Consider the following 25,106-nt stretch of genomic DNA (forward strand, 5'->3'; position numbering starts at 1 on the left):
CCCAACACCCTTTGCTCTTTTACTTCACTCTCCTTTGATCTTAGGATAAAACTGGTTACTAGTCATTCACAACTTAGTATGAATTTCAGCCAGGGAATTTCTGTGACCCAGTGCTTTTATTTTAAAGCATCTTCTCCTCAAGGATGGATGAGCAGGACTTAGCTGGCAATCAAGACCGAAACAAGAACAGCATGAAGGACAAAGGCAATGACGTGCCAGGTTCCCAAGTGTCACACAACGCGGCGCACTCAGCCACAAAAAGACACCATCATTACTGGTGGAAACCCAGTTAGTTCTGTCCATGACTGTCTTTTCCTCCTAGACGTATAGAGCACTTTAAGCCTGGGTCCTGTGCTATCTATCCCTAGGCTTCATGGAGCAAAGCCTCACAGTTATTGATGTACTAGGTGCTTAATAAATGCTGTCCCAAGTACAATCAACAACGCTTCTCCAAGATCAAAAGCGTAGGTCATGGGGACACCCTAGAAACGGATGCCACCGGCACAGGGAGAAGTCCAAGTCAGGGTGGGTAACGCTCAGTCTCTGGGTGTAATATATCCAGGTCTCACTGACACAATGTCCCGCCATACTCAGAAAGAAGGCCCTGCCAGCAAGGCCACCTTTACAGTGGGCAGCCCCGACTGCAAGTGCTGGGGGAGAGAAAAGCCACTCACTGCAGGGTGACTGTGTGGGTTCCCGGCATTGGTCGCTCAATCTCCAGGTCGCGCCGGCTGCAGGAAACAAATGCATCATTAGCATGAGGACCCCTCCCCTGGAGAAAGCTCCCATTCCCATCCAGTCAAGCCCAGGAGGTCCTGCCAGTGGCCATTCTGGCAAGCCACCCACATCCCCAACTTGAGAGAGGCCCTGTGGCTTTCAGGACTCCACACCCTCTTGGTGTCCACAGACCTGGTTAGAAGGACGGCAAGACACATGCATTTCAAGCAGAGCCCCCCTCATTTTGTCACAAATATTTGTGGGGCTTTTTTTTCCAGGAGTAGAAGTCAGATCCTCCACCATAGAGGGTCCCCGCCTTCCCTGTCTCCCTAGTCAGAGCCCCCACCTGACAGAAGGGCCACCTCCCAAATGCTCTCGCAGCCTCTTAGTTTAAGTCCCAGCCTCACCGACTCTGAGTCCTCTATAAAGCACCCAAATTATCTCTTTAAAACTCAGGCCTCATCTTTCCATTCCCTGTCTCAAACCCTGTGGTGGTTTCCCACTGCACTTGTGTGAGGCGCAGTGTGGGCCAAGCCCAGTACCGACCACCCTCCCCGCACGCAGCCACCCACCCTCTCTGCTATCTTGCAGCTCCCAACATGAGAAGCTCTTTCCCAGCTCACAGCCTGGAGTTAGACAAGCAGGATCCAAATCATGCTCTGCCACTTTCTAGCTGTGTGGCCTTGGGGAGAACACAGGATCTCTTTGCGCCTTTGCTTCCTCAACAGGAAATGACAATAATTCCAGGACCTTCAGAGCGGGATTTGGAGAGGGGTCAGTTAATTACTGTGCTATCTGCACGGGCAAGTTAAGTGTGGAGTCTGCGGGCTGTGCTGGTCTCCTCTGCGTCTCCAGCGCCCAGCCGAATGCCTGACTCACTCCAGTTCTCAGAAGGTGTTCACTAAGTGAACGCACTGCCGGGCTTCGGTTTCTTCAGTCACATCCACAGTGAGGATGTTATCACTGAGATGAGGGCAGGATTGTAAAAGGAGGCAGATACTAAGCTCTGTTACAAATGTTAATTTCAAGAAGTCACGTTATTAACATTTGAGCAGAGATAAACACTATGAGGCTCATTTCTATCTCCTGTTCTGCCGAGCGTGGCAGAGCTAGCTCAGCAGGTTGAGTGAGCTCCCTGGAAGATTATAGAGTCTCTGGCTGACACCAATGGCCCTGAGCTGTCTCCTCCCCTAGCTGAGCTCCAGATAAGCACCTAGTGCCGGTTGAGAGGGCCAAGCCGTAGGCAAACGCCGTGTTCAGGTCCTCCTTATCCTTGGAATGACAAACTCCCAGAAGCCTGCCTGGATTATCCCCGGCCTCCAGGAATGCTTTGCTGCTCTCTCACTTAGCTCTTCTTACATTTGGCCTTTCGTGAAGGTCAGCAGTGGGCACACACATTTACTCTCAACCCTCTGAGTGTGCGACTGCAACCCTCTCACGTCTGCATCCCCAGTGGTCTGGAGTGTTTGTTCAGATCTCTGCAAGATGAGCTGAATGCCAGGAACAAGCTTACAGGCCAGGTGTCCTTCCTGGGGACATCTGTCCTATGAATCTATTTGCTCAAACTCAGAGCCTGCCTCTTCCGCTCATTTTATACCCTCCCTCTCACCTGTCCCATATTTCGGATCTACAGAAGACACCTCATAAATAGCAATGATGTGGCTGAACAACATCCCGATACCTGTTGTAGGCATTGATGAACAGGTGCAGGTTGCCGGGGTTCATGTCATTCACGATGTGCTGGCGGTAGGTGTGGACCACTTCCACGTTACTCTGCATTTCTTCCTGCATTTAGAGAGGTGAGAAGATGGTCCTCATTGCACTGTGGCCCTGAGCTGGTCACTACTCTCTCTGTTCTCCAGGTTATTTGGATACAAAGTAAAGATAATAATGCCTAATCCACAAGCCAGTGACGGACCTAAAAAAAAAAGTTCGGGAAAGCAGCACACCCATCCGGGTGCAGACAGGGGTTTCACTATCCACTGGGAGCAGAAAAGACCCCCATCCTGGAAAGGCCATACCCCACCCTTCCGAACTCATTACTTAGGGACTTTCAATTTGAAGTCAGACATCCTGGATCTAGAGCTTAGCTTCATCACTGTCACTTTCGTGGGCAAATCTTTCAACCTCTCTGAGCCTCAGATCTCTTAAAAAAAAAAAAAGGGGGGGAAGAGAGAGAATGTTGCCTACTTCACTAGGTTGTAGGACTTAATGGAGGTTGTGTTCTCACCTCTACTAACGGTAAAAATTGGAGGCAAATGTTAGTAATTGTTTTCCAATGGGAAGAGCTGAAAAGAAGTTTTTCATGCTTGAAAAGCAAAACCAACTCATGCCACAGGAAGTCGCTGAAAAGAAGGGCAATTGCAACTCCCACCACAGCCAACCAGAGCCTCGGGGAAGTCGGCCTCAGCCTCCCCATCTCTGGGTGCTTTTTGAATGTCATTTGCGACAAACAACTTGTTTGCTCTGTTTCTCATTTGTACGAGGGCAGACACTGTAGGTTTCACACAAGGGTCTGATGTGACCAGTGACAACCAGATGAGAAGTTGGAGTTGGGGGTCAAAGAAAGCCGGTGTCAAGCTTGAGCTGCATCAAACAGTCCAGGATCATTTAGGCAGCAAGGAGGTCAACTGGCTACTAAGAGCAAACTCTGGAAAAAACAGTCAGGAATCACGCTGGGATTTCAGATCAAAACCAACTGTAGCGATCTGGGGGCACCCTCAGACACCATGGCCGGACCAACCAGTCTCCAAATAACTTGGGGTATAATCAGATCAGATGCTCAACGCTATGTCTGACATCCCTCCTCCAGTGAAACAGAGACAGTGGCTGTGAATGTTTCCCAATTCCTATCAGTTTCAGATTACACACTCAGGACAGGGAAAATGTGTCACACACTGTGGAATGAATCGTAAAAGGGGAAAGAGGACTCTAGTGGGCTAAACTGTGGTCCTCAAAAGGTATGTCCATGTCAAATCTCTTGAACTTGGGAATGCAAACTTGCTGGGAAAAAGGGTTTTTGCAGGTGTGATTAATTAAGGATCTTGATATGAGATAATCCTGGATTACATGATCAGGGATGAAATCCAATGGAAATATCCTTAAAAGAGGAAGGAGAGGGAAAAATAAGACAGACACAGAGAAGACCATGTGAAGACACAGGCAGTGGTGTGAGCAGCCACTAGCCAAGGAATGCTGACAGCGACCTGGAGCAGTAAAGAAGCAAGGACGAATTTCCCCTAGAGCCTGTGGCGGAGGGGCGGCCCTGCCAGCTCTTGACGTCAGAGTTCTAGACTCAGAGCTGTGAGAGAATACACTTTTGTTTTTCTTTTTCTCTTTTTTTGAGACAGAGTCTCCCTCTGTCTCACCCAGGCTGCAGTGCAATGGTGCGATCTCGGCTCACTGCAGCCTCTGCCTCCCAGGTTCAAGTGATTCTCCTGTCTCAGCCTCCTGAGTAGCTGGGATTACAGGCGCGTGCCACCACACCCGGTTAATTTTGTATTTTCAGTAGAGACGGAGTTTCACCATGTTGGCCAGGCTCGTCTTGAACTCCTGACCTCAGGTGATCCACTCGCCTCAGCCTCCCAAAGTGCTGGGATTATAGGTGTGAGCCACCACGCTCACCCTACTTTCGTTGTTCTAAGCCATCCTGTTTGTGGTAATTTGTTACAGAAGCGACAGGAAACCAACACAACGGGCAAACCTAGCAGTTGTACTCGCCAACTCCAGAGTGGGGCCTCTGTTCCCCTGGTACACTCGCCAACTCCAGAGTGGAGCCTCTGTTTCCCCTGGTACACTCGCCAACTCCAGAGTGGAGCCTCTGTTTCCCCTGGTACACTCGCCAACTCCAGAGTGGAGCCTCTGTTTCCCCTGGTACACTCGCCAACTCCAGAGTGGGGCCTCTGTTTCTCTCATACACTCGCCAACTCCAGAGTGGAGCCTCTATTCCCCTGGTACACTCGCCAACTCCAGAGTGGAGCCTCTGTTTCCCCTGGTACACTTGCCAACTCCAGAGTGGAGCCTCTGTTTCCCCTGGTACACTCGCCAACTCCAGAGTGGAGCCTCTGTTTCCCCTGGTACACTTGCCAACTCCAGAGTGGAGCCTCTGTTTCCCCTGGTACACTCGCCAACTCCAGAGTGGGGCCTCTGTTTCTCTCATACACTCGCCAACTCCAGAGTGGGGCGTCTGTTTCCCTGGTGTACTCGCCAACTCCAGAGTGGAGCCTGTTTCCCCAGGACTCCTGGGAGTGTCAGATGGTCACACATGTTAGCTCAGAAGCAGACAGTGGTATGTAAGCAAAGCAGGTCACTGCAATTTCAGGCAAGCAAGGGGTTTTCCAGACCCTGGGCTTGCAACCAAGCCCTGGCATACCCTTCCCGAGGGCAGCTGGCCCCAGCTAGAGACACAAAACCAGTGTCTGGGGCCAGGCAGGCTGGGCTGATAAAATGACCGCTCACTTCTAGCATGCTGTGAGGGGCCTGGCTCACTCCCCTTCAGTGGGGTGACTCTGCAGAAGAGCAGCTCATCTCAGAGCCAAGCAGCAGCACAGGCAGCCACCATCCTGCTGCGGTGACCAGAATGAAGCCAGATTCATAGGTTCTAATACCGGCCCCACCTCTCCCTGGCTGAGACCCTACGAAAGTCACTCAACCTCTCTGGTCTATTTCCTCTTCCATAAACTGGGAATGAGAACAGAATTTATCACACAGGTCACAGAGCACCTGGGGGGAATCCTATTCCTATAGCTAACACTTGTGAAGCTCTTAGGACTGAGCCCAGCACATAGCTACCTCCACGGACATGTTTGCTACAGACCAGATTTATAACAGCCCAGAACTGGAAACAACTCAAAGGTCTTACCAACAGGTGAATGGAAAGACCAACTGTTGCACATACATAAAATGGAATACTTCTCAGCACTAAAAAGGAATAAACTTTTTTTCAAGAGACAGGGTCTCTCTGTCACCTAGGCGGAACACAGTGGGCAATCCCAGCTCACTGCTCACTGTAGCCTCAAACTCCTGGGCTCAAGCGATCCTCCTGCCTCAGCCTCCCAAGTAGCTAGGACTACAGGCATGCACCACCATGCCTGGCCAATTTTTAATTTTTTTGTAGAGACAAGGTGTCACTATCTTGCCCAGGCTGGTCTTGAACTCCTGGGCTCAAGCAGTCCTCCTGCCATGGCCTCCCAAAGTGCTGGGATTATAGGAATGAGCACTCCACCCAGACTAGGAATAAACTAAAATCCACTCATTAACATGGACAAATCTCAAAATGGTTATGCTGAGTGAAAGAAGCCAGACCAAAAAAAAAAAAAGAGTACCTACTACATAATGCCATTTATATAAAAATCTAGGAATTGCAAAGCAATCTATAGAGGCCAATGCTGATCAGAAGTTACCTGAGGAGGAGGGAGAGGAGGACTATCAAGGGGCACAAGGAAACTCTTGGGGTGATGGAGACGTTATTCTCCTGATTACAGTGATGGTTTTACAAATGTATATACATGTCAATGGTACACTTTAAATATGTGCAGTTAATTGTACTTCAATCAGCTGTTTTTTAAAGACACATAAAAAAGAGAGAGAATGAATGACTTGTTGCTTATGAATGAATAATGTCACATTATCTCATGAGCACCAGCTCGGTGGCCCCCAGTTGATTGTGTCTTGTTCTCTTCACCCCCACATGGGGCCCTGTGCTGAGCACCACACAATGCATTGCTCAGCAGGAACAACAGATTGCCAGACCACGCAACTCACCTTCCCAAAGAGGTGGGACACCACCATGTCCGGCAGGGCTTGGGTCCATCCGGAGATCTGGAGAGGAGTAAAGTGGGTGGATGAGAAACCAGGAGCTAACAGTAGTTAACAAGGTCAGCAAAACCCCACTTCCCTGGGTGCAGGGTGGCATTGCCGGACTCCCCCTACATGCAGGCCTCAAGGACATCCCCCTTGATAGAAACTCAGTTCCTGTCTCCAGTTCCCTCCTGGACCTGATCCCCCAAATGCAAGGCCTGGGACTATATCCAATTCCTTATTTTCAGAGGCCCATGCACAAGATGCACAGCAAATGAGTGCTGAATAAAGACCCAGCTACTGCTAGCTTACCCTGCTCCAAACATTCACCAAGTCCTCAGCAAAGAGGGCCGTCCATTCACCTCTTCTAAAAACACACTGAGCTCCGCAGTCTACGCCCCAGGGGTATGCTTGGCTCCCAACTATCCCCCCTCTCTCATCTCCAAGCCAGTTTCCCCTTTCTAAGTATACTGATATTACCAAAGACACTGACAGTCTTCTTTTTCCTACCTCTCCCCAGTGACTAGGTTTGCAGCAGGAGCTCTATAAATCCCAGTATACAGCAGGAGCTCCATAAATGTGTGCTGACCTAAGCATTAGACAAAAATGAGTAGGAGAGAAGCTCTAGATCTAAGGGTCTTTGGCTGGCCCTTGCCTGCCACAGCCTAGCTGTGTGGCACTGGGCAGTCTGCATACCTCTGGGTCTCAGACTTCTAATCTGGAACTGGGAGTGCCAGGAACTTCAAGGCCACAAGGTCAAGGTAAGGACTGCAAGAAGTAACTGCACATATCACAGTATCTAATACCAATGCCTGGTACTCAAAAGGCTGGGGTTGAAAAGGAAGGGAACGGTACAGCTATTAAAGCCCCACAGACAATCCTTAGGCTTCACATTAGCCAGCGGTCGACATCCCCAGACGTTTGAGTCTGGCTCAGAACAGCTATCACGAAGCCCAGTGGGTTGACTGGAATGTCACTTCCTTTGCTGGAAAATCAAATTAAAAAAAAGAGTGTGTTCCACTCCGGAATGTCATAGAAGCAGGAGGGAAGGGCTTCTGCATTTTGGAGGAATGTTCAAAGAACAAATGCAAAATCACAGTGGCTAAGACAGGGCGGGGGATGGGGCAAGAGGCACGGCCCCTTCAAACCGTCGGTCCCTGGCAGCCACCCAAAATTTGGCAAAAACGCACTTGCAAAATGAGAAGCTGGGATCACCTCAGCTTGAAAGGCTCTGTCCTATTCCAACTGGAATGACCTCCCCCTCTCCTTGGCCAACACTGAGGCCTTTACAGGGAAAAAAAACAAAAACAAAAACACCACAATGATAATTTTTAAAAGATAAACAAGGAACCTCAGGACACCAGCCACGGCAGAGCTTCCCAAGACAGTGCAGGTGCCTTCTCCTCCAGGCAGCCCACCCTGCTGGCCAGGCCTGTCTGTCTCCCACCCCGGACAGGAGCCCCAGGGGCAAGGATGGTCAGGTCCATGAACCACAAAGTCAAAGCAAGCTGCATCCAGTCCCCATTCTACTGCCTAGCTTTATGTGACCCTGGACAATCTCCTTAGCCACACCGAGTCCTCACCTCTGAAACAGTGATAAAAATTCTCACCTCCTAGAGTTACTACGAAGATTAACTGAGGTAACGCACACATAGCAATGTAGAATGAAACTAGCACATGGTAAACTCTCAATCTACGTTAGCTAATTATTATCGTAAAATTTTGTGGCACAGTCCATACTAAATACACATTTATTTTTCTTTAATAATATGTGAATGAATTCCTAAGATTAGAGGCTTTTGTCTTGTTCATCTCAAGAAGTCTTGTTCTTCAAGATGCTCAGCATCTTGACCAAAGCCTGGCACAAGTTAGGTACCCAGCTAATACTCATTAATCCAAGCAATGCTTATCCAAGCTGGCTCAGGGACCTGTGTCCCAGTGCTTTTCCCGGCTTAGACAGCTTGGTGGTATTTAAGTCTTCTGAATGGCAAACGGCTGAGGTCATGTGTACTGTTCTAAGCAAAGCAGAGGGAACTGGAGTGGGCAGTAGAGGGTAGTGGAGGAGTGGGTAAAGAGAGAGCTCATAGCTCCAGGGCTCCCCCAGGCAGAGGATAGTGGAGGAGTGGGTAAAGAGAGAGCTCATAGCTCCAGGGCTCCCCCAGGCAGAGGCTGTGTGCACCTGTCCCTCTTCCTGCAGGGACCCTGCCGGCCTGACAGGCCCCCACCTCACCTTGGAGGCAGCCCAGTCCATCCAGCCTTCCGCACAAGGGTTCACGTTGATAAGGACGAGGCCCTCCACCATCTCAGGGTTGTTTAGCTGCAATTCAAGACACAAAGTGAGACAGACATCCCAGCAATCTGAAACACTAGGAACTTTCCAAGGCAAACCAAAGCTTGAAAGAAGTACTCAGAAAAAGGCAGTGTGGGCAGCAGAGCAGGCTGCTGCTCCCCGGCCCCACCTCATGCAAAACTGAGGTTCCAGCACAGCAGACACGGGATCGGGTCCTAGAGAGAGTGGGAAGGAGAAAGAGGAAGTGCAGGAGAAGGAGGAAGCCCGCCGCTTTGCAGACCTGCCTTGGGCAAGTCACTTCAACCCACGGAGGTTCAGCTTTTCCAGCTGTCAAATGGGTGTAACACACCGTCAACCTCATCAATCAAACGGCGCACAAATGCTCTCTAGTTGTGGCAGTAACAACTGTATTACTTACTTCCAGGATATATAAACTCATGCATACATACACACACAGACACACAGCACACACACACACACACACACACACACAGAGTTATGCATCGCTGAATAAAGGGATACTTTCTGAGAAAATTCATCATTAGGAGATTTTGTCATTGTGTGAAGATCTCAGAGTATACTTACGCACACCTAGACGGTATAGTCTACAACTCACCGAGGCTGTATAGTACAGCCCTTTGCTCCTAGGTTTGCTGTACAAACCTGTACAGCACATGACACTACCCAATACTGCAGAGAATTGCAATACGATGCTAAGTACTGATGTGTCTAAGCAAATCTAAACATAAAAATGGTAGAGTAAAAATGAACCATTATAATCTTATGGACCCACTGTCAAATATGCAGTCTGTCATTGACCAAAATGTCATTTTGTGATGCAGATACATACAGATATAGATATGTACACCTGGGGTACAGTTGAGACTATTTTTAATTTGCTGAGAGCCTATATGGCCAGACCATTTTGTATTCATGTCAGCATTCCTTTCTTTTTTTTTTTTTTGTAAGATGGATGTTGTAGAATCATGTCAGTATTCCCAACCTCCAGCAAAGCCCAGCAAATAATAGGTAGTCAAAATACCAATGGATGAACAAAATGAGTATTGTTGCATTCTTACACAATTGCTCGGTGAGGATACAAAGGAACAGTGGCTCTTGACCTGAGCCCAGAGAAATAACAATGACAACTGTCATGAAAACTTCCCATGTCTGATTCTAGTTTAGAATCAGTGATGACCCAGGAGTGCCCTGACTACAAAAACCTGTACAGCTGTTACAAAGCAGTGTCATAGCAGACTACTCAGTGAGCGAGGAGCGTCCTCACTAGATGGCTAAGCGGACAAAGCCCATGACAAAAGAATGTGTCCAGTATCATCCTTGAGTGAAGGAAGAGAAAAGGCTGTGAGTATGTATATATATATATATATATATATGAGTACCCATGCGCCACACACACACACACACAACTGTGGAGCATACGGGTCATTTCTTTTTCCCTTTTGGGTTTTTGATGCTTTTCCAATGTCTTCCTTCATCTTAAAATGTTATTTAAAATGCGATTTTCAAAAAATGCCAAAGCACTCACAGCAAATCGAGTTAGGATGTAGGCGCCTGCTCCTGTTCCCATGCCAATAATGCTTTTCAGCCTGGAAGCAAAAATACAAATGCATGTCACACAAGGAGAGAGTGACGGGAGCCTCCAAGGACCCACTTAGAACTTCCTGAGGGTGACCGCCTGGCTAGACAATGCGGGAGCATGCTGCCGTAACTGCCTGCACAGCCCTGAGGTCACCATGCTTTAGGACTGGACAGAGACCTCCACCTTGGAGAGCCACGCCCCTTCTCCTCACTTCCCTCCTGGCCACCACCCAGGCTCTGAGAGACCATCTGACATTTACGGGAAGGCCCGTTATGGCATCATTTCTTCCCACTCTTAAGCTTTATTTTGGATTCTAAAACTTGGAATGAAAACAAATCGAGCAAGAACCATGAACTTATCATTATTTGAAGAGCTCAAGACAGAGAGGAACACTGGAAAAATGAGGGTGTGGAGAGAAAAGCTAAGGTCTCAGGCAACTCCATTCCAGAACATTCCATGGGAAAGAGAAGGGAATGGAAGAAAAGAAGGCAAGAGCAAATGGGTGGGGCGGCTGCCATCACGCAACATAACATTCACACAAGAGGAAAACTGAAGTTACAGGAGACAGACTAGAGCTCAGAGACTGTGTGAGGAACAGTGTTCACAGAGTGACGAGCTAATTTCTTGCCTCATCTTTAAACTGCAACCTTAATTTTAGTGGTCAGTCCAGATCAAAGCCAAGGGGCAAGAGGATGCTAGAAACCAGGCTTCTCTGCAAACAGAGGAGGAGCTGATCCTTCGCTCTTACCCAAACTCTTGAAGGACTCCAGGAAGCATTTCAGCCAGCTGATCCATGGAGGGGTACATGTACCTGGGGATGACACAGAGAAGCCATTAGTGAGTGCCGGGACAGAAACAGGTAATCCAAACAGGGACACCACTTGAAGGGTGGGGACCATGCAACAGCCTGCCCCATGCACCCAGACCCCCCAGTCAAGTCCCTTCCCATCCTCCTTCCAAGACCCTCTGCAGCACACTCTATCAATTGCTTCCTATGCTCCAGGTCCCATGGACGCATTCTGGGAATTAGCTCATTCAGTTTTCACAATAACTCTAGGAGGCTGCTAGGATTTCCCCTCATAGCAAGATTATAAACATCACTGAGGCTGAGAGATGAGCCACTTGGCCTCACAAGAGCAGTAGATGGTTAGCCAGAAACGTCCTCACTGTGTTTGTCTGGTTTTGGGTCTAGGGTGTTGCAGAAACTGACTAGAAGGCATTTCACAATTCCAGCCTCAGGGAGAAGGAATTAAAACAGGCATGAATGAGTTCCATCCACAAAGGAGTGATTGATCCTCACACATGCCAGGCTCTTCGTGAGGCAATGGCAGGGGCCTGTGAGCAAAGCAGATGCAAACCAGGACAGGAGCCAGCCCTCAAGTCAATAAAAACAGGGGGGTGTGACTCATAACAAAGGCTGCGGTGATCAGGTGATCAGGGAGGTCTTCTTGGAAGAAGTGACGCTGAAGGGGTCTTGGGAACCTGATGAGTAAAGCGTGTGGGCAGGGAAGCAGTGTGTGCAGACGCCCTGGGAAGAGCCAGAAAGAGCCCGTATGGTGTGGCTCCACATCAACACAGCCATTGAGCTGAGAAGCTGCAGGGCAGAAGTGGGGCAAAGACATGAAACCCCTCTGAAATGGCCATGGCTCAATTTGGGGCCGGCAGCTCCTAAGGTGTGACACTGGAGAAGCCACTTAATTGCAGGGCCCTCTGTTTCTTCCTATTCCCCAGGGCTGGTGTGAGGCGAGGAAGCAGCAGAATTCTACTTCCAAGGTCCCTCCTGTGTAGGTGGTGGACACCGGAGCCAGGAGAAGCCCAGCCAGGGATCCCCTACCCTGCTCTGCTGTCTCAGCTTCAGGATATAGGGGGCTCACCCTTAAAAGGGCCTGGGAGACGCCCCCTCACCCCTCCCAAGACCCACACTCTCCTCTGCCCTACTCCAGGAGGAAGAAACAAGTCAGGCCCCACTCTGACAGTGGGTCCCACCAGATGCACACGAAAACCACCTAGTAAACTAGGGGGAAAACGCGCTGTAATACCCAGACCAACTGAAGAAAAATTCCTGGGGGTAGGGCTCAGGCCTCAGAATATTTGTAAAACTTCTCCGGGGGGAACTAAGAGTCTCTGCTTTCCCCCAAGTCTTTCACACAATTGGTCCAACCAAAGATAGATTTACAGATATACCTGTGGCTTTATCTGCTGGTTAACAATTAACCCTGTCCCACTGTTTTAATACACTTTTAATTTTTGGTCCTGACCCCATATGGTTGGCTGTACCTTCCCTTCCTCTCTGATAAAGGTTAATTATTAAGGATAATTCTGAACACTAATAAAAAAGGATATCTATCTATAAATGCCAAGAAGGCCCCTTCTGGAAGACTTTAAGCCCAAGAACCTGCTCTTGCCCTAGTTTAATCACAGCGTCAGGTGCAGGGACAAGAGGGGTTATCTCTGAGGTCTGCCTCCCCCACGTGATGCTGATTGGGGGATCCAACAAGCTTCACCATAATTGCACAACAGGAAACTGAAAGGCCATGCCCATACAGATCACAAGCTGACAAGGGCCAGGCAGTGTAAACACTCTCAACTAAGGCAGCCTGATGTTCCAAAGAGGATACACGTCTCAGTAGATAGGACCAAAGCCAACTCCCCAGTTATCAGCTGTGCAACCTTTTTTTCTTTTTTGGAGACGGAGTCTTGCTCTGTCACCCAGGCTGGAGTGCAGTGGTGCGATCTCGGCTCACTGTAACCTCTGCCTCCCAGGTTCAAGGGATCCTCTGGCCTCAGCCTCCCGAGTAGTGGGGATTACAGCCACGTGCCACCACACCCAGCTAATTTTTGTATTTTTAGTGGAGACAGGGTTTCACCATGTTGGCCGGAGACAGGGTTTCACCATGTTGGCCAGGCTGGTCTCAAACTCCTGACCTCAAGTGGTCTGCCCACCTCAGCCTCCCAAAGTGCTGGGATTACAGGCTTGAACCACCATGCTCGGCCTCAGCTGTGCAACCTCCAGCAAGGTAGTTAACGCCTCCGTGCCTCAATATGTTCATCTGGAAAATGGAGCTAACAACAGCAGCCACACAGAGCTAGCTGTAAGGATTAAGCCCAATGTTAGGTACGAATGATGAAGCCTAGGCCCACAGGAAGTGCTCCATCAATGTTACTTCTCTCCCTCTCTTTTTCTCCCCAACCTTCTAGGTTTTTCACCACACTATTTGGTGGTGTCAAGTCCTCCTCCACTTCAGTCCTGTCCAGGCTGAGCACACCTATCATAACGCCAGCCTTGCAGGAAGGCTGGGGGAATGGGAAGATAGCATCTGATGAGTATGTTGTTTCAGTTTGGGAAGATGAAAAAGTCCTGGAGATGGATGGTGGCGATGGCTGCATGTCCTTAATGCCACTGAACTATATACTTAAAAATAGTTAAAGTGCTAACTTTTATGTTATGTATCTTTTCCCATAATTTAAAAAGTGCTTAAGACGATACACTTTATATTTTACCACAATTAAAAAGTATTTAAAAGAGCAAAGCAGCTGAACCCCTCGACGACACCCAGCTTCCACCCTGTAGAGCTCATAGGGCAAGAGGCCTCTCTCACCCTGCGGGGAAGGAGGCTGCGCCGTCCTGCTGGCCAGGGGCGTCCACGTGGCAGACGGCAAAGTGCTGGGTGATCTCCTGCATGTCCTCGTAGTTGAAGAGGGGGTTGTAGCAGGTTTTGTCTGAAGAACAGCAGAGAGAGAGAGAAGAGAAAAAAGTAAGAGGAGAAAAAAATTAGGTGTCTCGGTGGCAAAGCACATTCATTTTGTTTCACTCCTATTCAGAAGAAGGAAGTGAACTTAGAAGAACACAGATGTTCGCGTTTCTTGTTTTTTGGTTTTGTCCCCATGCTCACTTTCCTCCGGTGATAAAAAGCAAGAGTAAGTTTCATGGGGCAAGGGAGCGGTAGCTGGCAGATGAATCTTGCAGTTTGTGCTGGAAGGGGCTCCCAGGCAGGCTCCCGTAGCTCCTCCAGTCAGTCAGGGTCAGGATGGCCCTGGCATGAGATGGGTTTGCCCCCCTGATCCTCTCTTTCCATCTGGGTCCACTATGCCCTCCCATCTGGGGTACTGGTGCAGGACACACATAATTTTCAAACGAGGAGGAGCATGGGAGGTGAGGCGTGCCTTCTCCTTTCATGTGGCCTGGATGAGTCTCCTCACTTGCTGAAGCCTAAGGAAGTGGGGCTGCTCACCCTACCTCCTGTCCCTTTTCCTCCTGGGCACTCAGCTAGACAGTATTTCCCAAGCTCCCTTGCAATGAGAGGTAGTCACGTGATCTGTTTCTGGCCAATAGCCTGTGACTGTCATCATTTCCTCCCCATACCTGCCACCCAGATTCTCTAAGATCCTCTGAGTTTCTCTCTTCTCCCATCTACCTGCCAGAAGCACAGTTTCCAGCAGAAGGCTCTGCAGCCCCAGGGGATGGCAAACCCACAAGCTAGAAGGAGCCTGGGTCTTTGAATTGCCAAATAGAACATGTCCCACCAAACACCCACTAAACTGTTACATGAGTGAGAAATAAAACATACATTGTGCTAAGCCACAGAGAGCTTGGCATCTTTTGTTACAGTGGTAAGCCTATTATAAACCAACAATGAGCCTCTCTAAATGGGGAGAGACGCTGCCATATGCAATTCCAGTTCCTTGTCAGAGTCAATAAAATAAGATAGTGTAAATCAAAATACCTAGCACGGACCTGGTACAAAATGGATATAAGGGAAACAGACAGGGGAAGAAGTGAGATAAAAGAAGGTGAGAATGAAGTAAAAAAGTGTTTTCAGTGGATTTCAGTGACATCATCCCCAGCCTCAAGGTATTGATAAGCTTTATAGAAACAAATGAAAATCAGGCAGTCCATCATCAAAAACCAAGCAAGCTTGCAATACTCAAGTTCATAAAAATTACGGGACCAGTGAAACCTGCGTCTTCTGATTCTTCACAGAAGAATTCACTTCTATTCCATGAAATTTCAACATTTAGTAGATTCCATTCCATTCTCATCTATGAAAAATGGGGAACCCACCTATGAAAACCCTCCTGGTAATCTTGGAATTCACAGTTTAAACATTCATAGCAGAGTTACTCACACAGCCAAAAAGTGAAAATGCCCCAAATGCCCATCAACTGAAGAATAGATGGCCAGGCCCAGTGGCTCATGCCTGTAATCCTAGTACTTTGGGAGGTGGAGGTGGGTGGATCACCTGAGGTCAGGAGTTTGAGGTCAGCCTGGTCAACATAGTGAAACCCCGTCTCTACTAAAAATACAAAAATTAGCCAGGCGTGGTGGTGGGTGCCTGTAATCCCAGCTACTTGAGAGGCTGAGGCAAAAGAATTGCTTGAACTCAGTAGGTGGAGATTGCAGTGAGCCACAATCGCACCACTGCACTCCAGCCTGGGCAACAGAGCGGGACTCTGTCTCAAAAAAAAAAAAAAAGAAAGAAAGAAAAAGAAAAAAGAAAGAATAAAGGGTGGTAAATCCATACAATGGAATATTATTATTCAATAAGGGAATAAAGGAAATACAAAAACTAATGCATGGCCTGGATAAACCTTGAAAGCACTATGAAAGAAGCCAGTTACAAAAAAAATCACATATTATTTGATTCAATGTATACAAAATTCCAGAATAGGCAAATTCACAGAAAAGGAAAGTCAATGAAGGGTCAGTCATCTGAGGGTGGGGTGACAGATAAAAGGTACGGGATTTTTTGGAAGGATGAAAATGTTCCAAAATTGTGCTGATGGTTGCACAATTCTGTGAAAAGACTAAAAACCATATGCGTGCATTAATATAGAAGTCACTGCCACAGATAGCAAAGAGCTTCCCGTGTTCCCAGCGCCTCCGGGCACACAGACAACTCTGTGCCCACATGCCGCGCATTTCTGGCTTTTCCAGGCTGTGCCAAGAGTTCTTCCCAGAACAGCTCCAGGAAGTCCCAGGCAAAAAGAAACCACCAGCTCCCGGCCATCAGCCCTTCTCGGCTGCCTTTTTCTGCCACTCTCTTGGGAACTGGCTGACAGGGAATCAAATCAGAGTTCCTCAGAACTTACGGTTCATGCCGATGTCATGGTAGGTGAGGATGACAGGCCGGTTTCCCTTGGGAGTCCCACACAGCGTGACGTGAACAAAGCCGTGTAAAGTCTCGATGTCCTGCTCCTGAGGAGACACAGCAGACAGTGGGCTGGTCACGTGGGGTTCATGGCATCCGTGTGGCTGAGGACAGCCAGCCTGTTTCCAACTGTGTTTTGAGGAAGCTCACTTCTCATCTGGCCATAAGAGCCCTGGCTTCGGGCAGCAGCTCTCTCTGGCCAGAAGCCACTCCCAGGACCAGGGCTAGGAGGAGACTCCCATGAGGCAGGGGATAGAGGCCTGGCTCAGATTGTGCTGTTAAATGCACAAAATGCTGGGGAAAGGGCCTGCCTGCGGCCATCTCTGCACCGGACTGTTTGCTCCATCTGGAAAACTGGCCATCAAGCCTGCGCTTCCTTGCTTCCTTGCCCCCAGGCCCCACTGGCCCCACAGGTTACCGTACCTGTGACTAACATCTGCTGGCTTGGGGCTACCCAGAATTCACTCCCCACTTCCAAGAACAGTCCGCAGTTTCCTTCAGGAACCCACCCAACCCTCACCCTTAGTCCTAAGAGTTCTGTTGACAGTGACCCCCCTCCCCACGTTTCACAAGTCAAGACCAATTCATGCACTCCACCTCCCATTTGCAAGGACTGGATCAGGAAAGAACACATGGGTTGGCTCAGGCCAACTAAAGCCAGCTGCACTTATTTCTAGTAACTGGGGAACTGGATTGGACTTGATGGAGCAAGGTTGGGAGGGCTGGATCTGCAGCAGCCACACTGTCACCATGAGGCAAGGGCCTGCCTGAAAGTATGGCCAGCCCAGAGACGGAAAACAGTGAAAGAAGGTTTGGGGATGGCATCCACCACCTGGGATTTTCAGTTACATGGGTCACCAACTTCCAATACCACGTAGGCCATGTTGAGTTGACCAAAAGATTCTGAATGATACCATGCCATCCTCCCTCCTGTCCTTCCTTCTCGTTGGGCCAGGTGGTTCTTCTGGTCAAAACCAACTCTCCAGCTCGGCCAGCGACCCCCAGCCAGCTTACTCCCAGTCATCCCTGCGCCTCTCCACACCAAACCTTCCTAACAGCTGAAGACCTGCTCACCTTTCTTCCTCTGGAAAACAAAAAAAAGGCACCCTGCCTTGGTTCCAAGCACCCCAGCTCACTCATGGACCAATCTTTCACCCGCCGTGTTCATCTAAACTCCTGCAGAGGGTGGTCGTGAGTCTTTCTCAATTGTCACTTCCACTCATCCTTCACCCCATGCCTACCCTGGGCTTCCGACCTCCTCAAGGTCACCCAGAAGTTCCCGAGGACCCCAGTCACTCGTCTCCCTTGAGCAATTTCCACATCTGAGAGCAGCGACCTCCCCTTTAAAGTGCCACTCTGGGCTCTGCTCCCACAGGGCAGCTGGGGAGCGGGAGGCAAGGCCATCAGGCTGCTGAGACCTTCCAGGTGCCAAGGCAGTGCTGAACCATGACCATGTCTCTCCACGTTCTTACCCTCACAGGAGCCCTGCCAGGGCCACATGACCCAGCTGGCTGAGGAAGTGAAGTCGGTGTCTCAGAGTCACACGGGCAGGCAGCACAGAGGCAGATCCCCCAGACAATCAGCCTCCGCGGGGCCCCAGGCTTCTCAGCACTTGACCTGCCCGCGAGCAGCGCACACTCAGGCCTCACGAGGCCACCTCAGCTCAGCAAGCTGCATTGATTTTCCAAAGAGTAAATGAGGCAGTGAAATGGAACACAGAACACTCTAAATGCTGTCGAACCTGCTTCCAGAAGCTGGCAGAGATGTGACCCATACAGATCACTGCCATGTGGCAGCAGAGACGAGGGTCAGCGTTCACAATCTCACACTTAAGAGGGGATGGGACAGATCACCACTTAGGCACCCTGTGGGGGCAAGCCACCTCCTCCCCAGCTTGAATCTTTAAAACAGGGACAGCCTGGCCCTTCCTACCTCCTAGGGGTGCTGAAGGCCCAGAGAATGTGGGCTGCTCCATCTGCGAGTGACCCCCCCCATGAAGTGGTATGAGGCAGCCACCCCCACGCCATCCACACCAGCTGGTGATCGGATTCCACCTCTGCTACTTCTTTACCCCTGATACTTAAGGCAGTTCGATTTCATCCGAGAAACATTCATTAGGCACCTGTTGTATGCCAGGTTCCCTTTGTCCCCGCAGGGATGAGTGGGTGACAACTCACAAGCTAGTGGGGGCAATGAAGACGGCCCTAGCGGGCTGTAGGTCCTCTGGGTCCTCTGAGAAAAGAGGAGAAAGAGGATTTAACTCACTGGCGGGTTGCCGGGAATGGGATCAGGAAAGCCTTCTGAATCCCGTAAGACCAACGATTCTCAACCTGAGGAACAGGTTCAAAAATAAAGAAAAATGGCATCCAATTCCCAGGCTCCCCTGCAGCATATGAAAGCTCTGTACTGAGTTTCCAACAAGAACTCACCACCTCCCCCTCCCCAGCGGAGGAGTGCAGGGATTCCCAACACTCACTTGGAGAACCCCGAAGCCAGCCAGCCCCAGGCCACCATCGTGCTTCTGCAGAAAGGAGAGAAGCACTCCAGCTCACTCATGGACCAATCTCTCACCTGCCATGTTCATCTAAACTCCTGCAGAGGGTGGTCATGACTCTTTCTCAATTGCCACTTCCACTCGCCTGCCCTGGGATTCCGCCCTCCTCAAGGTTACCTAAAAGTTCCCTGTTCCTGAATGGCACAGGGACGCAGCAGTGGTTACTAGGTGAGGGTGGTGACACACAAAGATGCACTGTACAGAGCCAGGCCCAGCCCCCTGGGAGCACCCGGGCCCGCCCAGCACGGGGTCGTCCTGGCACCTGCATTAGCCCCCAACACCATAAGTCCCCTGGCACACAGAGCTCAGCCCCATCTCCCTTCTCCCCTCTCTGCCCCTCAGGGCCCAACACTTCTTTCCTGCCCATAACAGGCACTGGAAAAATCCATAGATGAGGGAGCAGTGGCCCAGCTTCCAGCGGGGGCCGGAGATCATCTGCTGGGCCCAGCCCGGCCCTGAAGCCACTGTGGGAACAAAGGTCCATTTGTTTGTGGAGGCACATTCTTCATTGTCTCCCCAGCTGACCCACATGGCTCCCTCTAAAAGACAGGCCAGGGCAGGTGGTGACCCCACCGCCATGGACATCGGAGTTCAAATCCAAGTCCTACCACTCCCCAACCTCTGAGCCTCCAGATCGTCACCCCTGAGCTGGGAGAGCCGCCTGCACCCCAGGCTCCATAGCAGGAGAGGAGTCACCTGCATGGAGCCCAGAGCACAGCACCAGGCAGGAAGAGGTCTCCTGGTGCAGGCAGCAGAGGGTACTAATGTGGCAGCAGGTACGTGACACGCCACCCCAGCTGGCTTCAAGAATGTCCCTGGCAGCCCCCGTGGTAGCGGGTGGATAGCATATTTCTGACTCATTTCTTTGAAGGTCTTAAAATTATACAGCTGTGGAACCAGAACTAAATTGGAGGGTCTATCCTTCAGTCCAAGAAGGAAAGGCTGCCTGGGTCTCACTCACTTTCTGTCCACAGGCCTCTGCACAGCTGCCTGCTCAGTGGGCACCCGGTATCTGCTGGATAAGAGATCTGATCCTGACAGATAATGGTGAGCATTACCCGCTAGGAAGGAACCTTCTCTCCTAAGGGCATCGATCCATGTTGGGATCTTCCCCACTCTGCTCTTGGATTGGCCATGAGATGCTCAGCTCCCTCCTGATAAGACCCCCAGGGTTGGTGAGAGCCTCACAGAGCACTAACACTTCACCCCAGCTCATGAGTGTCAGGACCCTGGCTGCTGCCTCAACACTGCCCCAAACCTCAGCCTGAGCAGGACTCAAAAAAGAGGATTTCGACATTGCTATCCTTGGTGGGAAGGACAAAGACCCCATCTGAGAACATGGAAGTGAAGTGGTGAAGGTCACACAGGGGCAGGGCTGCCTCCCAGGCATAGGTGAGCAGAGGTGAGGGAGAACATTTGCTAAGTGCCTACAAAGAGTAAGGCAGGGTATCAGACCTCCATGCCACCAGGAGGCCCATCAATCCCATCTTATAGGTAAAGAAGTGGAGGGGACTCTCCCAAGGTCATAGGCTTGTGGTGGTAGAACCAGGATTCGAACTCTCTCCACTGGGCCCTTGCTCCTTTGTGCCAGGGTCTGCTGGCTCCCATCGGTCCTCCACTCAGTTCCTGGCCCCCCAGCACACACAGGAGGAGGAGGAAAAAAGCAAGTGTTATGATCTTCCCTGTACCCAAGTCCCATCCCCTAAGTCTCACACACACACCCCCCCCCCCAACAAACACACATGCACGCACGCGGTTCTAAGCCAGCCAGGAAGACTGTCTGAGATTGAATGGGAGAATTACAACACTCACAAACACAGGCCTTTGTCCTATTCAGTCCCAAAGGAATGTTCTGTCCTTCTGTCCCTGCGGGGATCAATCACTCAGTGTTCTGGAGAGAGGAACCCGTCCCGTGTCTTCTATGTTTTCCCAAAGAGAAAGCACAAGGAACCCAGAACATCAGAACTGCAAGGTGTACTGTTTGTCCTCTTGCCTGAGAGAGCAAACTGCCTGTCTCGAGGCTCATGAGGGACCCCCCCAACTTCTGGCTGGGACAAGGCTGGCAACACAAACGCAACTCCTCCACCATCCAGAGCCCCACACCCAGCTCTTCCACAGTTCAGGACCAGGCCACAGAAGACCCTGCTCACAGGGCCTGATCCAGACAAGAGGATGAAAAGACAAAAACCCGGCTGCACACACTTTCCTCTCACCTGCTATGGAAGTCTAGAAAGCTGCTCTCTCAAGTCTAGAGGTGATGGCAGGGATGGGGGCAGTAATAAACAGCCACTGCATCTTACCCCATGCCCGCTTTGAGTTTCTCACACGTGTTTTCTCATTAAATACACGAACAACCATTGCAGAGATAAGAAAGCTGAGGCTGAGAGAGATTAAGGACTTCATCCAAGGCCACACAGCTGGAATAATGGGGCAGTATCTGAACCAAGCTTAGATTCAAATGTCCGCATCCAAAGCCTGTTCTCTTTAACATCCTGTTTCACATTCTGTGCTGGGCAGAAGAGGGGAAGGAAACCTTTCTCTGCAACGTGCACTGTGACTCCCTAAAGGGGATGCAGCAAGTCAGATTTCCCACATTTATTTGACTGCAAAACACCTGTACCTCCCCAGCGTCTCCAAGGAGTGGCCATCCATGCAGCACAGGCTGTTACACTACCAAACAGAATCGAGAAGTAATATCTGCTGCTCCCATCCTCCTAAAACAGGCACCTGCCCCCAAACTGCAGGCATGTGTGTCTTTGTGAGGAAGTGTGCCAACACTGGAAACACCTCAGCACAGACATCAGACGTCACCTCCTCCTTCCTGCTACCCACCATACACATGCCATGCAAACCCTGTTCTCTTCTTTGCAGCACAACCACAATTACAAATATACGTGTAACAGCTGCCTCCCCAGCCAGACCGCCAATTCCCAGAGGGAAAGGCTGGCTCTCCAATTGACAGAGTCTGGCCCGGAGGGTGCTCTTGGAGATTTACAGTCTACACTGCCTGTAGCCTGTATGCTGGCAAGTAGCAAACATGGCACCTACCACTATGGTCTACACCGCCTGTAAGCTGTCAAGTGGGGAAACAGGACCTAACACTAAGTATGCCTTAAAGATTTCATCTCTTTGGCTGTCAACCCTGGCTCGGGAGCTTTAAAACCATGGCAGACTCGTTGGTTGGCATCCCAAACATCTGTTGTTCCCTTCTTTTTGAGGATAGAATTCCAACTGATGTACTAAGCAGCAAAGTGCCTGATAAAGTGGTCCCCTTCCTTACTCACCTCCCTTGTAACCAAGGACGGTCGGGAGGTTCAGTTCTGGCCAATGAGATGCCAGCAGAAATTCCTGCAGCTTCAAGGAGAGTTTTTTAAAAAGCGTCAAACTTGACCTTTTGATTCTTGTCCTTTCACCCTCCTGCCTGCATCCTACTTGGAACATGGATGAGATGCTCGGGGGTTTGGTGGCCATCCTATTAATCTGAGGACCAAAGCCGCATGCTCAGGTGACAGCAGGAAGCTGTAAGGACTAACTCCAGCTGGGCTGGGTGACATTCATAGCTGGGGTGTTAGCTTTCTAGGTTGGTGAGAATAGCAAACATTTCCTTGGTACAGCACTGTTTTTTGAGCAATACTTATCCTAATGATATAACCACCACATGCCCTTGGCCAAGTTATCAGCCTTCTCTGACAAACCCTGCCATCAGTTGTAAGCTGAGGTCAATGACAAGGCCTCCTGCTCCATTGAGATGCTCCCAAGACTAAAACCATGGTACAGACCTGAATGTGTTTTTGCAAGCTGCAGCATTTCCCTCCATGTCAGTTGTTATGGACAACCGCTCCAGAGATGATTAGTGTGAAGCTGCCAGGGCCAGCCCCCACTGGCTTAAGTCAACTCTCTGGATGATCTGGAGGGGCTCTGGAGGCCAGCTGTGACTGCCTCCCCGCTGCCCCCGGTAATCCCCTCCTTTCCAGCAGGCCCTGAGCAGATGCCGACCGTCCTGGGCTCTAAGAGGATGACCGCATACCCAGGCTCTAAGTCAGTTGGTGGGCTGGGCGACCCCTCCCTCAGTCTAGCAAGCCTTGGGGTCCAAGCATGGCCAGAGCAGTTACGGTGCCCTCTGGAACAGCTGTCCAGGAAGCTGACTGTAGCTCATCAGCATAAAGTCAAGGCCCATGGCAGCAAGAAAGGCAAATCATGGGAACAGAGGCTCAAGAGAAAATGTCAGGGGCCTGCCCCCTCCCCACTACCTTTTCATAAAACGATACACTCCTCCCCCTGTATTTTCCTGGTTCATCTCCTATGCCCATGGAGGAGGACGGGGAGCCATAGCAGTGCCATTCATCTTAATGATCCATTCCATTAAGTAACAAACATAGGCTAGGTGTGATGGCTCACACCTGTAACTTTGAGTTTGAGACCAGCATCTGCAACATAGTGAGATCTCCTTTCTACAAAAAATAAAATTAGCCAGGCATGGTGGCTCACACCTATAGTCCCAGCTACTAGGTAGGCTGAGGTAGGTAGGATCACTTGAGCCCCGGAGGTCACAGTTGCAGTGAGCTGAGATCGCACTACTACACTCCAGCGTGGGCAACAAAGGGAGACCCTGTCTTAAAAAAAAAAAAAAAAAAAAATAGAGTAAAGAACACATAAAGTACCAGAGATAACCGGGGGAGGTGTGTGTAGCCAGGAGGAACACGATAAAAAGACAGCCACCCACTTACTGAGCAAGTCCGATAAAGCCAGCTTTGTCTCCTGTGCTATATCATGACAGCCATTGAACAGCCTTTGGGACTGAAGTATAGGTGCCCAATGAGATAGCAGAGTTAAGATTCAAGATAGACAGGTCCTTGCGCTTCCAAAGCCATGATTCCCCTGCAAGCCTCACATAATGGAAGACCTTCAAGAGGTCAAGCTGGGCCTGTCACTTCTCGCTTCATTCCCCAGTCTTCTTTTATGTTGACATCAGGTCAAGAGAACTGAACAAAGTTACACAGAGTCAGGGAACAGGCCGCAGTGGGCAGAGGGTGTCAGCCTGGGAATACAGCATGCAACTAGAACCCACGGTGAAGACCTCAGTTCTCCAAGGAAACAAGAATTAGGAATAACATCTTTGTTTGGATTAGGGTGAAGAGACGGAGCAGACCCCGTCATCCATGGAGCAGGGGAGAGCGACAAAGACCTGTGAGCTGAGCCCGCTGCTGTGTGCGTTCAGCGTTTGCGATGCGCTCAGGGACAGCGATGCTCCCCACTGTTTCATAGATTAGGAAACTAAGCCCCAGGGAGGTCAAGCGAGTGGCCAAGGACACGCGAGTAGCAAATGACAGGGCTGGGTCTGTACTCGCTTCCACTCACTGCACCCTTTCTGGGACACCAGGAGATGAGTGAGGTCAGCCTGGCAGAGCCTGGCCTGGACACACCTCGGAGGCCTGGGTATGAAGCCCCACCTCTCCTTTTCCATTGGAGGGTGCTCCTAGGAAACCCACAGCAGAATTGCAGAAGCAGCATGCTGTGTTTATTTTCCAAAGCCTCATTTTGCGCTGATCCAGATGAGCGTTCCTGCCATCTGTCACTCTAAGGGTTTGCTCTAAGTCCCAATGGCTTTGCTAGGAAGTAGGGCTGGGGGAGGGCAAGAATGGGAAATGGCGAGTTGAGGATTTCCAGGCTTCTATCTGAGTTCTGTCCACTTTCAGTCATGGGGCATGAAAACAAGAAGCAACTGTGTGGAAAGAGAGAAATTAGCAAAAGGTCACCATTTCCATTTTCCCTGTGAGCTGGTCCGCTTCCAAGAAAAGGAGGGAAAACAACCCCCCCTGAATGGGATCGTACATCCCTAAGACCAGCTCAGCTCTGCTGAACAAGAGGTCTTGCAGTAGAACGGAAGCCAGACCTCCAGAGCCCCTGCCCGGCCCCGGTGCTGCCCCAGCCCCCTCCACTACTCCACATGGAGGCCCTGTGGGTAATACCAGCTCATTTCCCAGGGAGCCCTGGTGA

At 50.2% G+C, this 25,106-nt stretch overlaps 1 protein-coding gene across 1 annotated transcript in view; it reads right to left on the reverse strand.

The window, feature by feature from the left end:
* The window catches only part of NDRG1 (N-myc downstream regulated 1), a 60,239-nt gene that overhangs the window by 10,893 nt on the left and 24,240 nt on the right, over positions 1-25,106 (reverse strand). Inside the window, exons 4-11 of the mRNA XM_024250766.3 lie at positions 16,497-16,602; positions 14,006-14,126; positions 11,155-11,217; positions 10,353-10,413; positions 8,747-8,833; positions 6,481-6,537; positions 2,399-2,502; positions 675-731 (exon numbers count right to left, since the gene is read on the reverse strand). Coding sequence (XP_024106534.1) covers positions 675-731; positions 2,399-2,502; positions 6,481-6,537; positions 8,747-8,833; positions 10,353-10,413; positions 11,155-11,217; positions 14,006-14,126; positions 16,497-16,602 — 656 coding nt within the window. The remainder of the gene's footprint in view (positions 1-674; positions 732-2,398; positions 2,503-6,480; positions 6,538-8,746; positions 8,834-10,352; positions 10,414-11,154; positions 11,218-14,005; positions 14,127-16,496; positions 16,603-25,106) is intronic.

Source organism: Pongo abelii, chromosome 7 (assembly GCF_028885655.2).
Source record: "Pongo abelii isolate AG06213 chromosome 7, NHGRI_mPonAbe1-v2.0_pri, whole genome shotgun sequence".
Lineage (NCBI taxonomy): Eukaryota > Metazoa > Chordata > Mammalia > Primates > Hominidae > Pongo > Pongo abelii.